A 14,919-nucleotide genomic window follows, 5' to 3' on the forward strand; every position below is an offset into this window, starting at 1 on the left:
AGTGTTGTAGGATTGCTTAGTCCGATTGTTTAGTCAATCACCACAGGTACTGTATGGTGACATCCACCTACATCAGAAACTTTTGTCAAGTCAAACACTTGAGCTCTTCTAACAAAAGACATTGAAAGATGGTATTATTCAATGAACTCATAATTCTCTTTGGGGGAAGGTGAGGCACAGTCTAGGTGGCTGTATTCACAAAACAAAGTCAATTTGTACCACTCTAGCAGTTGCTCACAAGTGTGTGTAGTTGTGTGCGAAGGAGACAGTGAAAAGGGTGAACAGAGCTCCAGAACATGGCTTTGGTGAGCTCGTCCGGCCAGGGTCAGAGGTCATACATAAATAGGGCATGGCTGGTGAGTCCTTACAGGATGAAAGGCAAGTTCATTAGGATTTCGAGACCAGAAGGCGTTTTTGTTGGTGACACTCGGGAGTGTGGAGACCTCTTATTCAAAGGTCACTGAATATACATAAGCACACACGGAGGCTTGGGGCACCTTCTGGTGGGTAGACTGTCCCAGAGGACACGAACACATGCTCAGGAGTCACTGTCAGTCCCTACAACAGTTCACAGTGAGGTCTCCCGGCTGCAAGGAAGGAAAAGCACAGCCTCTTAAATAAAAGATCACTCTTACATAAGGGCTTTAAAGTGCAGTCTAGCAAAGCAACACCAGGGAGAGCTTTGAAATGATCTGGCCTCGTTCTTGTCTTTCATTCTCTCATGGGGACAGAGCCATGATGACACGTTCTCCCGCATGTGATTGCAAAGCTGGGAGCAGGCAATGTAATCCAGCAGGGAAGGAAAACCCCCCTTTCGGCGGTGTCCTTCAATGCAATTGCCTGATTCAATTTGGCAGCAGCGAGGAGCATAGGTTAGGGGCACAGGGTTTGTATCTGGAAAGCTGTGGGCTCAGATCTCAGATGTGTCTTTGACGAAAGTACCTCATCTGAATTGATCTAGGGAAATACACAGCTGTATAAACGTGTGCAAATGTAAGTCACTTTCGATAAAAGCAACAACCAAATAAATGAGTAAGTAATATGATGCACCTATTCTCATTATTTCATGTGCTGTAAGAGTTTGTTAATCAGTGCTGGAACCTTTCCCCTGTGGAGCATTCTCTGGTGTGTTTGTTAGATTTTCCATCTACTGTATTGCTGATATATTCCACTCAAACAACACATATTAATTTCATTATTAACATTGCTAGTTATATTTATAAATGTTCTTCAAATAACTCATAGGATAGCACATGAATAATAAACTTGATGGGAGTAAAAAGAAAGACAAAAATGAGCACAGTAAATTGACCCACTACAAACCCAAAGTAAAACAAAATTGCAGAGAGCCTGATATCTTGGGTTTGGGCAGTGAGCTTCACAGACTGCGCACCGTGCAGGAGAAGGCTCTGTCTCTGGCTGTGTGGAGCCTGGTCTTCAATATTGTAAGAAGGCCTCAACTTGGCCTGTCAGCTTCCCTCTCGAAAAATAAAATTCCATGAAAACTCAGAATTATTCCCTTCAGAAAAGTCAGTACCATTTGCTCCTTGGTTAAAATGCATCCTAAATGCATCTTTTTCCTGGGTGTTGTTATTCTTATTGTGTGGCTGATTCACGCCAATATCATCCTGAACAACATTTTCACTCCCAGCATTTTCTGGCACAGCACATGTGGAGGCCTGTGGCCAGCTGTGGAAATGCAGCTTATTTTAAGCACTCGTTATTGCTTTAACTCACTAACCCTTCTTCCGTCGCCCACTTCTCCTTCCTGACACCCTCACTTATTACGATCACACTCTTCCAGTTTGGGGGCGTGTTGGTATCTTGAGGAGAAGCTGCAATATTTGTTCTGTAAAAGGCTGTAATGGTTTCTGGATGTAAACACATATTGTAGGTAACCACCATTTCCTTAAGGATTAGCCACCCTAGTAACAAGTTACTTAGCAACTGCACCGGCTCTACCTATACAGCACAAATGTTGTTCCTAACGGCTCAGGTATAGGCTCTGAGCTTTTTGGGTGGGAATAATAAGGCATATCTGGAGCTGGTTGCCATGGAGACAAAAAAGGCTGTCTGAAAGTCGGGCTGAAATGTCATGATTAAGAAGACGCCCATTCCATGGCTTGAGTGAGAGAATTTAATCCCTGCCACTGACTCTGTGTATCTGCTCCCTCTCTTCCCTGCTGTAGAGAGAGCATGGTTTCTGCGGGAAACAGTTCATGACCCAGGCAGACTCAGCACAGTCAGCAAAAGAATATGATACAGGTACATCCATTTTAGACAAATGCATATTCCTGTAATACATTTGTAATAATGTTGGGGTGTTCATAATATTTATTAAACACATACTGTATATAAAGCTGAACAGAGCTTATCTGAATCAAAGCTGATTTTGGGGATAATGATTTTAAGTACTAATGAAAAGCCTTTAGATCAATGTTAGAGCTATTTTTTTTTAATTGGGAACAACAGGAAAGATCCCCGTTTCCTATATACCAATATAGGTATTTGCTGAATCAATGTAGCTGTTATTTATTACTTGGGTGGCCATTTGATTGCTAACTTGTCTGGTCACTAACATCTGATTAATTCAAGAATGCAGTGAAGTCGTTGAAGGTAGATTTTTTCCAGCTAGAAACATAGCATAAAAACATGATTCGTGTGAAACTGGATTCTTTACAGCCATTCCAATCCAACGCATTTTTGCCTTTAAGAGCCAAGAAATGTGAAGGTATACTGTATATCAAAAAGTCCTCCAACCTTCTGAGAAGAGGCCTCTCACAACCCAGTTTTTAAAAAAAATATGTTTCGGTACAGAAATGCAATAAGACAACGTGCCTAAACACAATCATTAAAGCTGTGAAAGGGGTATTCTGAATGGTAACAGCAGCTGATTTATCCGATAGTGTAGCGTGTCGAACTGGGGATCATTCTCAGAATGTGTTTGACTGTCCAGTGTTTAAAAGCACAAAGTTTGGACGTCAGCAGGCAATGTAGTCAGCAGCCTTCCTTTTTTAGGTCAGAATCCAAAAGTACCAATAAATGGATATTACACATGTGGTCTTTTCCATCAGTCCATCCATTTTCTAACCGCTTTCTCGAATACAGGGTCTCTGTGGAGCCAGAGCCTATCACGGTAAGCAATGGGTGCAAGGCAGGATACAGGATACACCCTGGACAGGACTCCAGCCAATTACAGGCTGCTGTGTTCTATACAGTAATTGCCAATTGCTGTTAGTACAGTAAGTGCAACGCTTCTCATCCCAGAGGATCCCTAAGTGCCTCAGATTTAGGGGGGGATTCTCATCCAACACTGAAGCGCAGCACCCAGCTCTGAGATGAGCAGGACCCATCATGGGCCAGCACCCCTCTACAAGACAGAAGAGGTCGAGAAGCGAGACATTAATTCACTCAATGAGCTGGGGGAAATTTAGGTTGTACAGCACTGAAGTAGGCATTAGCCAGCATGGTAGGGTTGTCAGACCTAGTTTAACAAACACTGTCAGTGTCAGGTCATCTTTAATGCCCAAGCAGTCTGGCCTTCTGCAGTGCAGTGTCCCCAGTACATCATGAGAGGCCTTTGGCTAAGGAGATCTGGTTCGCTATGCTGAGTACTACCTATTCGTCCACTAACACCCTTTATTCTTCATTTGGGTGGCTCTATTATGAAGTGACAGAAACCAGGCTGAAACAGGTAACTCTCTCACAATGACTCTCCAGGGAGTTGAGATGGAAAGTTTGGTTGCTGGAAATGTTCAAGCGAATGAATGCTTTAATGTCAAAAGCGCTTTTGTGTGTGTCTGAGTAGATGGAGGACAGCTTCGAAGCAAAAATTATTACTGTCATTCCTTGGGGCATTGTCTTTGATATGACAGCACAAACTCTTGAAATACTTTGATTTTATTCTAGTTTGTATTCTTAAAGCTGTCACACAGAAGCAGTCAACTGTTTTCACTGGACTCTCTGGAGGGAACTGTCCTTAGCTGAATCCAATTTATTTTTGGCATGAGATTGTAAAAGCTTTATCTTGGTGATCTTAGCTCATTATCTTCTTTGCTCTTATCAGACAGGCTGAAGTCATATTAGAAAGTACTTTCGGAGTCTTACGTTTTAAGAGTCCATTTTCCTAGGCTGGCCAAATTTACTTAAAAAGCAATGCAGACGTTATTATTATTAGTTCAGGTGGTCAGCTGCGTCAGGATGCGTAGTCTGCAAAAGAACAGGTAATAGGTTTATTCCATGCTGAAAAGAGAAGAGAGAAAACACAACGTTTTGGTTGTGAAGCCTTCTTCAGGTGTGAGGTGTTCAGGCCTTCTTCATTATTATAATTATTACACAGAAATGCCAGCCCAAGCTGCCAGTGCAATACAGCTGTTGTAAATGGGACAGATAACTGTGTCTCTCTTTTACCTCCAAGTACTTCTGTCACAGTCTGGATTCCTCTTGCTCTTAACCTGTTCATAATTCAAATTGATTTCCTTCAGGACTAAAGATTGCAAAAGTTGCATCATGAGTTATGTTAAACGTCTGAAATGTTTCCCCGAATAGTGGTATTTGAACACTAGGTAAATGAAATGACATTCATTTTTTGCTAGCAAATCAATCATATAATTAATTTTTATCCATTATCATTAATGATGATCCATCAATTTCTAACATATTAGATCAATTTGAATGAAATGTGCACATAAAGAAGATAGTTTGCTTCCCACCAGCTTGAGAAGGTTCTTCAAAAGCTTGCCTTCAGGACGTGCTGCTAAAAGCATTCCAATGTCTTGTGGAGCATATTTAGAATATGTCTCCACCTAGTGAGTAGCAGTGTGTCTAAGAACTTTGTACTTTCTTTCCCAGAGATAATATTTGTAATGTCTCTATCAGGTGCTTTTTTGAACTGAGAAACTCTAAAATAATTAAATCAGCTAGTTAAGAACAGTCACATACAGTGTTTTTATACATTACATATTTCATGTGTTAACAGTGTTCCATTTTTCAGCACTTATTATAGGTAAAATTGATGCTAGACGTATGTCTTTATTGTCATTCCTTTTGATATTTAACATCTGATTTAATTTAATTCTGAGCAAATTATTATGGAATAGTAGCATTGTGTAACTTAAATTTTGTTAAGGTTGCGAGTTTAGTGTACATAGCTATCCGCTGATAATCTTCTTTGGTATTGGTCATTTCAGATTCTGGCAACATTTAATAAAATGTACATTTCTTTAAAACACCAATCTGTCTGTTTTGGGCAGGAAAAGTGGCTGGTGAGAAAAATGAAAAATAACATAAAATGCTTTTGTGTTTTATTGTATCACACAACAGGACCAGCATTTTATTTTATATGAAAGGAAATAAGTACACCATTAAAAATAATACAAATAAAGGCATTTATTAGTTTCACAAGTGTTCTGGCAGTCTGACTGTTCTGTCTAGATTTGTATGTGATGAAGGTTCACTTGAATGTTACAATGCCAGGCCATGAGCGCTGAAGGTGCTTTTCCCAATGTGTTGAGGAGAGAGAACAAAACTATTTCAAGTTGTATTCCTCCCTTCCATGTATTGTACTTTACATAAACAATCTATATACTGTATCTTATATATAAAACATGTATACGCTTATACTTGTTCAAGTGGATAAATTCAATCTAATATCAGACACATACAACAGTATGTACAACTCAAGCAGGTGAACTGTCAGTATTTGTTGTTTCTCACCAGGGGTTTCAGTTCATCGTTCACTAGCAAAAAACACTTGTCCCTCTTAGTGCGTCTGTGATTTGAAGATTGTTCACAAAATCTGGACGTCTTGAAGATTCCTCACCCCCTCTGTGGAATGCCATTACAAGATTGTGTAGCCACTTCTTTGTCTAAACATCAAAATTGTCTCAGAGAAAGTCTTGTTTTTTACACTAAAAAGCCAGACACTTCTTTCCATTCATTATGGTGAGAGAGACAACATTGGATTCTTATTATTTCCTATAATTCAAAAGGACTGTCAGTGATTTTCTACTTTTGGGCAATGGTCATGCTCCAGTTGTTGGATTGTTGCCATGGAGAGAAGCTATCCTTCGTAGCTACTGTATCACTGTGGAAATCCTACTGGGAATGCAGATGTGGGCAGGATAGATTAAATATAAGATTTTTCCCCAAACCATATTCCTAGGAGAAACACGGATTCGAAGAAATTGAGAACAAGTCTGGAAACTCGTTCAAATTCTGAGCCTTCCTTGTGCATGACCTTGTCAGCTTTCTGGGAGTTAAAGATCTCATGTTATCTTTCCCCATTTGGACATCTTCTGGGTGGTGCTAGCCTAGGCCAGAGTTGAAACTGTTTTGCTTATGCAGAAGAAAAATGTCAAATCCACAGGTGATACTCATTCCTTCTTAAAAAAACGACAATACAAAAACTACCTCAGGAGTGTTCATTGGATAGTCCAGCAAAGCACGGAAAATGAGGTTTTTCCTTCCTCTCACCTTCCTGCTGAGCTCAGATTGATTTTAAAAAGGAAGGTTTTGTCCGCTGTTTGAGTTCAAAATAATTGTTTAATTTCTGTCTTCAAAGCGTGGGGAAACTGACACCCTCTCTCCCCCTCTCTCTCCCTCTCTGTCCCTCATCTGGTCAAGGTAGGGCTCCCAGGCCCCACGCTGCAGCCAAACAGTCCCCCCAGAAGTGGCTGTCGGTCACGGCAACGTGACGAGTGACTAAACGGATTGGCTCCTGACAGTCCATCTCTCTCTATCCCCTCTGTACTGACACCCCGCTCCAGGCATATTCCAGTGTGCCCCCGTGTCTCTTAAGATCCATCCTTCACCTCGGAGCTCTCCGACGGTGGAGGGGCCTCCTCCGAGGTGGGGGACTGCGCACCTTCTGACCCATCTGGGGGAAAAAGAGAAAGAGGTGGTCCTGAGCCTTGAGTGAACCAAAAACTTCCACCCACCCGCCGACTGCTGATTCCAAACCTGCAATGTTTTATACCCGACGGTTTTATATTTGTTATATTTCAGACTTCCAGGTTGTCCCCGCTACTAAATGAAAAACTGCCATCTGATGGGCTTGAAATTTGTTTCCACCAGGAGGACACAAGTATGCAGGATCCTTTTTTAATGGAGAGCAGTATCTGCATAGAACTTTTAAAATAGTAACACGCATACTGATCAATAAAGCAGTGCCACTCCTTTTAACATGTCCCCCTCCAGTCGAACGCTGGTGACAGAAAAGACAATTCCAGAGGCGAACGTGAGCAAGGGGAAGGAATGTGTGCAGTATATCCCCGGACCAGAGCCGGACACAGACCTGTAAGGGAGAGCTCAGCCAGTTTGAGGGGCAGGTCAGAGGGGCTGACCCCAGCGGGAGAGCCCAGGATGTCTGGCAGGGCGTTTCTGCGGCCCGAACGGCCCGAGGAAGCAAAGTCCAATACTGGCTCCACCTCTGTCATCGCAGGTTCCTTCGCCAGCCTAGCACAGACGGGAAGAAAGGGAGGGCTCGTTATTAACACCCCCTGACAAGAGACTGATCCAGTGTCTTCCACACTCCTGCAGTGGCTGTCGGGGCAATGGGATTAGATTCAGTCACACAGTGCCATGAAATGATGTTCATAAAACTCAGAGGGATTTAAAAAAGAAAATGATACTGTACACATACAAATACACACATACATACAACATACACATACCCACACCTATACTAGATACACATATATGTAAAGGAATAAGTAATAGGTTTATTCCATGCTGAAAACAGAAGAAAGAAAACACACACATATATGTACTTTCACATACTTACACACATAAAAATACATACAAATAAGTAAACATACGTGCAAATACACCAACCCATACTATACACACAAAATTTACATTCACATACTGTACAAACAAATAAACACACTGTCATACACATGCACACTTACACAAACAGATATACACACATCCATACATATACACACATACTCATCCATATACACATATACAATGACATACACACATCCATAAACATAAGTACAAGTATATACAAACATGCACACATACTGTACATTCAGATTCACATATATACACACACATACACCTACATATTCACATGCTCATTACGTTGTCTCAGAGGGATTTACAAAAGAATATCTAACCCAGAAGGGAGCAGGTTTCTAGTTAGCGATGCCCAGAAGATGTAGGGAAACATTTTCTTGTGGATATAAATCTATAGCATGCAAAAAGAGGGGCCCAGTGCTGTCACTGTCTAATGAGGGGCTTATCTGTGTTGATAGAACACTGGTGTTCTCAGCACAGCAGAACAAAACAGTAATGATCCATGGTAATAGCTAAGGTACAGTCGCTTTTACACATGTGGCTGTGTGATTTCTGACAGTCTGAGATCTGATCTAATTCTTCCTGTCACATTCCATTCCATCTCCCCTAAACTACAGCTTTCAAAGGCTCTGTCGAAAATTCTGCTTTCTTGAAGCAGGAAATTCAAAGCTGAGCAACTAAAAACCAACAGTAACATCTCAAACACTAGTTCAGTAAAACGCATCTCTTGGATTTTGGGAAAACACTGAACTGACCTTAGCATCACAGTAAGAATTAAGTTTCAGATGAACGATTAAAGGTTTATTCCATGGTGAAAAGCGAAGAAAAGGAACACAATGTTTCGGCTCTCTCTAAATCTATTCATTTCTCTTGGTCCTTACACGATTCATAGGTGAACAGGAGTACTTGCAGTTTCCAGCAGAGGGAGCTCCTGTACTATTAACAGCACAATCAAGAGACGTCTTTGTAGTAGAAGGGACTGCCTATATCATGAGGCCCCATAGACGTATTTTAAAATACAATTATGTTTTATGTTTTGTCCAAATATGCTCATAGCCACAGATATCTAGTCCCTCTAGTTGCAGAATAACCTCATAGTATCTTAAGTATGCAATTAAAAGGGCAGAATTTCAAGAATTGGCAGGGAGTTCCAAAACCTTAGGGTAACTGAGACCATGTACAGTATGTATTGTATCCTATTTCTTTTTACATAAGTGGCATAGATAAAAAAAACAGCAGTTTCTGTAGCACAAAATATGAAACCATATCTGACACAGCAGCACATGGGTATTTCTTTTTCCAGTTCCTGAAATACACTGCCTTCACTGTATCAATTTTGTTTCTGCAGTTCTTTAGTATGAAAAAGGGTGTGTCCGATGAAAACCTGCAACTGCCCAGATGTAATAATTTATTGTACAAGTCTCCCTGCGAACTCTGAGAGGCTATTTATGCCTGCATTTTCACATCAATGCCATCTTTTGAGATTCAGGATGCAGGTTAATAGCATATTGGAGTTACAATATACAAAGGGCATTAATGATATTCCTAATATGTAATGGAAATGTAAGGAGGGACCAATTATATTTCTCAAGAAAAACATTTCTAAATTTATTTATGATCCTGTGTAAATATCCTTAGAATGATGTGTTTAAAAAGTGCACTCTTTCTGCTGTGCCAAGATAGAATCTTAGCAGAAAAGTATATTAAAAAAGTAATTCAATCCTAGGGAAAATCTGCAGAAATTGGAAGCAATCCATTATTGCCACCAAAGGAATAATACATCAGTATTTCACAACTTGTTCATGCTACATTAAATGTAAAAATACAATTTCATTGCAGGTGATCCAGTGAAGGAAATTCTAGATTATTTTCTTTTTACTTTTGATTGAAAGTTGTTTGAATCGTACCTTGGTGTGTCTGACTGTCTTGATGATGTTCCTAGTTTGTCTTTTACTTGCAATTCTGCACTCTTGTTCATTGCATTCCTGCAGAACATTTAAATGGGAAGACTGTTCAGCTTTTGTGTGCACATTTGCATGTATTTTCTCATTGCTAAGAAGTTGCACTGACTCTTATTCATATGGGACTGAAGTATGGAAGATGCATCTTAATGTTCAACAATTCAGATTTAATTCAAACAAGGCAGCCACTTCGAAATATATACTTCCTGGTATTTCAGTTGTTATTCCTCCTCTTAATATCGAGAAGGTTGACATTTGTCTTTCTATTGACATTTCCAACAGTTCCTGCCTAAAATAAACTTACAGCACAAACTCACAGCATGTCCAGGCTATTTGCTTCATGTGAAGACAGTTATTTTTATGTCAGTCAAAGCCTAGCTGTATGTTCTACAATGCAATAACAGCAACTTGTGTAAGGAATATAAAAGAGATCTTGAGTTTTCCCCACAAGGAGCAAATAATGTTTCTGTAGGTTGCAAACTGATATTCCACCTGGACAACAAGGCAGTAGGAGTTAAAGCTATGATCTGTCCCAGATTGCTCACAGAGAAAGCTGTGTGATGCATCTAGTTCCCTGACTACAGGGTGAGTTCTGAGGTTTTTTAGATCGCCCACAAAATTTGTTCCGCTTTTGAACAGATTCAAAATCTTTTAAACTGCGATTAAGTGAAAATTAAATGATCTGAACTTACCTCACCCGTGCATGCCTTGTGTCTGGATAATTTAACTTTTTTTTCCTTTGATGTTCACCAGGATCAGCCAATTGTGCAATGAAAGAAACACAACCATAAATTGCTTTTAGGATCAACTGTCTTTATTCTCTTTATCATCATCGTAAGACCAAAAGCCACCTACTGTAAATATCTTGGTTCTCCTTTGCGTCTTGTGTAAATAAGAAAAAAATGAGACTCTTCCTCCGAGTCATGCTCTCTAAACAGAGAGCACCAGAGTGCAACCCCTGCGAACAGCCCATCTGTTACAGCAGGACAATTCAATGACATGCACTGTGAGTTGTGGCAGCCAGAATTGAATGCTCCTCACAATAAACGTTAAGGAAAAGTTAGTATAGAAAAAAATGTCATATCAAAGCAATATTGAAATGAGCCAAGGGCAGGAAAGCCCAGTACAGGCCACCCACGATGAGGTTTTGATGTGGACCATCTCCTGAAGTAAACAGACCTACAGTATACGGAATAGGAGGCTCTTCAGCAAAAGGCAGGAATTAATTCCCAAGCATTGATGCAGAATACAGAATCTACAGTACTTTATATTTTTTGTCGAGTCCTTTGGAGGCCAATGGCTTATTTACACACCCTGGTATGTACCCACCTACAATATTTCTAGAGAAAAGCCGTATTCTTTGGGCACTCATCTTTGCCATGTCATATCTCCTCCATTTAGGTCGCTGGTGAGCCATTTTGTAGACCACTGCTCTGCTCTATCACTAATGTCGGCCACTGCACACCTGTCTCAAACCTAATTTCAGGTTTCTGTGGGATTTCTTTAATGTATATTTTATTCAAGGCCATCTGTATTTATGATTAATGCATTTTGTTGTACGAAAATAGATACTGACAACATAGCTGGCCCAGAAAAGAGTGCAACAGAAGCACACTGAGTACATGGAGTGTTTCAGCCCCTCCCCATAATGATGATACATCACGTGAGCAGATAAATCATTGAAATGTCTCTAGCACACGCAGGTGTCCTGTGTGATGTCTGCGAGACAGTCTGAAGGTCACAGACACGCCATCAGACACTGGAGTGTGCCAGTGATCAATCTGATCAATGTCTTCAGCCACAGATGCTCCAGACAGACAACGCTGAAACACCTGCATCCCGCTGACCCGTCTTGCTCGTCATCCTTTCTCTCCTCCTCTCTCCCCTGCCTGCCTCTGTTTTCCTACGGTCTGTTTCCAAAATGCACTCTTACTGTCATACACTCAGGAGGCGGCGCAGTTGAAAAACACCCACTCCTGACTTCAAAGGCTTAAGGGCAGTAGAGCAGCATTTGGTGTGCCAGCAAACACCATTTTTATGTATGCACACTCTACAACACTCTTCACCATACGGTAGGAGTGGTGAATTCCCAAGCCCATTTAAGGTGCTTAAACTGATCGTACAACAATCAAATCTATTGTTACATCAAGAGATGGATTGCTTTAATCCCAGGTTTCGTTGCTGTCATTAGTGCCTAAAAGCTCTCTTTGCATAAACTCAGCCAGCTTTGAAAGTCAGTGTGGCAGGGGGAGTTTGTACCCTGCATTCTATTTCAAGGAATATTAAAACACAGCCTGTCAGAAGATGCACGGAGCTCCCACTGCCCCCTCTTATCTCTTCCACGCTCACAGCTTGAGCGTCAAAGCGCTCTTTGTTTTTCCCTTCAAGCTCACAAGACACAGGGTAATTAGCATCCGACAGGTTTGCGGTTGGTACAGAAATCGGAAATGAGAGACACAAAGAAGAATTAAGCAAAACAGACGAAACTTCTGACATTGCTGTCTCGCTGAACACAATGACAGTTGCTGCTAACATGCACCTGTGGAATGGTCCTGTGATTTCTCCTTCACTGTTTGAAGCTGTGGATGGATGGCAGCCGGTTATAAGCCCTATTTAATTATCTCCTGAAATGATAGCCCAAGCAGGTTAGATGCAGGTTAAGCTCAGGAAGCTGCAGCAATTCAGTTAATGAATGCTTTCCAGTGTCAATACAAAGGGCAGATGCAGGGATTATATATCTTTTCAGGCATAGTAATGAAATGACTGGAACCATGTAAGGTCCAATTTGAAATTGCATCTGGAGACTTGTATCAGAGAAGGACAAATGTACTTCAAAACTGCCTTTTCTGGAGTCCACAGCTCTTTTTACAGCATTTAACTTTGCATGTGCCAGTTCTATGTCTTAGGCTCAGCACATTCATGGTGTTTGTAAGGCATTAAAAAGATCATTTTGCAAGTTGTGCTTCATGAAAGACTTGCCTGGTCATATTTTTCGTTATCCCTCATTGATAGCAGTGACATGTTTTTTGTTGCTGTTGACCAGCTTAGAGCTTCAGCTGAGGGAGTGCAGATAATTTTGAATGTAGTAGCACAAATCAAGTGGTGATTCATGCAGGGAACTATTTCTTTCCCCTTGACATACAGCACAAAACAATCACCACACTTCCCTTACTCCATACATCATCACACGGCCAGATGAAGAGGTAGCACTCGTTCTCTAATAAAAAAACACATCCAATTAATGGCAAGGAAGGGATTCTTAATGCTAGCCACAGTTACAATATATGGTCAGTCTTTGTCTTTTAGATGCCTCCTCCTTAGATGCCTTCCTCTGTTTTCATAGTCCTGTCCACAGTGGGCAGCACAGTGCCCATCTGCTCTGGGATGACAGACGGAGCTTCTCAGGGCTGCTTAGGAAGCAGGGGCTCCACGAGGGACCAAATAAAATACAATGATGTACTGTAACACACCTAACGCCACTTGCATGCGTTTTCATGACCAAAATATTAACCAGGATTTGGGTACGAGGCCATAACACGAATCATTCCTAAAGATCTCCAGAAGATTGCTTTAGAACTCCCTCACAAAGAAGTACCTCGTCTGGCACCATCTTATCTGTCTGAATTTCTTACAGCTCATACGTCTTCCTGTATCTGTCAGTCTCGGACTGAAATATCTGTACTGTAGGCATGATCAAGCTCCCTTCTAATGGAAGTTTCTCCTGAATTATGTGAGCAACTGTGCATGTTTCCAAATCCAGACTCAAGAGGTATCTGCCTGAGACAGCAAATGCACTTGACTGACAGCACTACTACATCACTTACCCTTAAAACTTTTTTGCATGTTTTTTTTTGCTGTTGTTTTTATTTGCAAATAAAGGCTCCCACACCTTATGTTCATTTAAAATCAAAGTCTGCCTTTTTTTACACATTCACAGGAGGAATAGTCAGGTGTGAGACAAAATATGACACCTTTTTACAGAACATCTAGGGTGACACATGGGGTATGTTTTATCTAAGGCAACAGATTGCAAAGCTCTTTATGTCAATACCCAGCTAAATCAGGCAGAGGTGCAGGCCACAATGTGTAAGCACTCCACATAAAACTGACAGCACTTTGTCCACTCATATTTGACAGGCAAAGTGCTGGCTACCTGGTATGACATATTGCATAGGACGGATGGTTCAAATGTGCAGGGTTAGAGACAGCCTGCATTTCTTTGAACCCACAGGTAAAATCAGAAACTAAGAAGCATCATTATGGGACTGTGACAGAGTGGCAGGAGCTGAGGAAACTGCAAATGAGATCACTGAATCCCAGGGGCTCCTCGTCTCCCATCCCAAGAGCTGCCAAAGCGAATGTGTTTCAGACACTCAGTCGAGTCGTTTTTAGAAAGTCAATTTCTTCCCTTCTTTCTTTTTCAATTTTCACTCCTGAAACAACACAGGCAATCTTTCAATGTCAATCTCAGGTCTAGGCTGTTACTGCAATCGGCACACCACCGGGCTTTACTCTGTGAGCTTCGGTGCACTGTGAGCGTTCATCTTACACCTCTGGGGCTTTGTCCTCTGTGCCTGCGGAGGAGACACACTCAGGGCGGCGTGTCTTTGTGATGAGCAGTGCCCTCACAGAAAAGTTCCTGCAGGGTGTTCAGACAGGTAAGGACAGGCCAGCTCCCCCAACAGGCAGAATAAAAATAATCCCAGCAAAGATCACAAACACGACTTTTTTGTTTGAAACAAGGGGAGGATCAGAGTTCTGGGATGCGGAAAGCTCTGAGTAACAGCTGTTGGACTGTAGGTTTTGGGGGCTGGACAGGGACAGGGTGTCGTCAATATCAGTATGAGCTACATACAACACAACAGCAAGAAATTTCTTTCACTTTCAATCACCAGTCAATGTCTTCTGTCACATAAACTATGACTGCACATACAATCTATAGTGAAACACACTTCTTGACACTGAGTAATTTCATTTGTGATTGAATGGGCAGTCTTAAAGGCATTTATATTGCTCTTGAGTTTGTCTAAATGTCACACGACGAGCTTGTGTGGGCTATACTGTATGTATAGCACACCTTGGGCCAAAACCCATGCAATTATAAGAACTGCTCTTCTGTTCGCCACTCACGTTATAATTGTGAAAGCTATACTTG

At 41.3% G+C, this 14,919-nt stretch overlaps 1 protein-coding gene across 4 annotated transcripts in view; it reads right to left on the minus strand.

Moving 5' to 3' along the window:
• Positions 1-5,368: 5,368 nt before the first annotated feature.
• The window catches only part of LOC148649747 (cAMP-dependent protein kinase inhibitor alpha), a 31,432-nt gene continuing 21,881 nt past the window's right edge, over positions 5,369-14,919 (minus strand). For 2 of the 4 annotated variants that reach the window (XM_088602815.1, XM_088602814.1), the window contains exons 2-3: positions 7,295-7,455; positions 5,369-6,877 (exon numbers count right to left, since the gene is read on the minus strand). In XM_088602815.1, the coding sequence (XP_088458941.1) occupies positions 6,795-6,877; positions 7,295-7,436 (225 nt within the window). In that variant the 5' untranslated portion in view covers positions 7,437-7,455 and the 3' untranslated portion in view covers positions 5,369-6,794. Of the gene's footprint in view, positions 6,878-7,294; positions 7,456-9,710; positions 9,732-10,456; positions 10,651-14,919 lie in introns of those variants that run through there. The other 2 variants (XM_088602816.1, XM_088602813.1) reach the window with 2 other exon arrangements.

This window comes from Lepisosteus platostomus, chromosome 13, assembly GCF_059453375.1.
Source record: "Lepisosteus platostomus isolate fLepPlt1 chromosome 13, fLepPlt1.hap1, whole genome shotgun sequence".
NCBI classification, from domain to species: domain Eukaryota; kingdom Metazoa; phylum Chordata; class Actinopteri; order Semionotiformes; family Lepisosteidae; genus Lepisosteus; species Lepisosteus platostomus.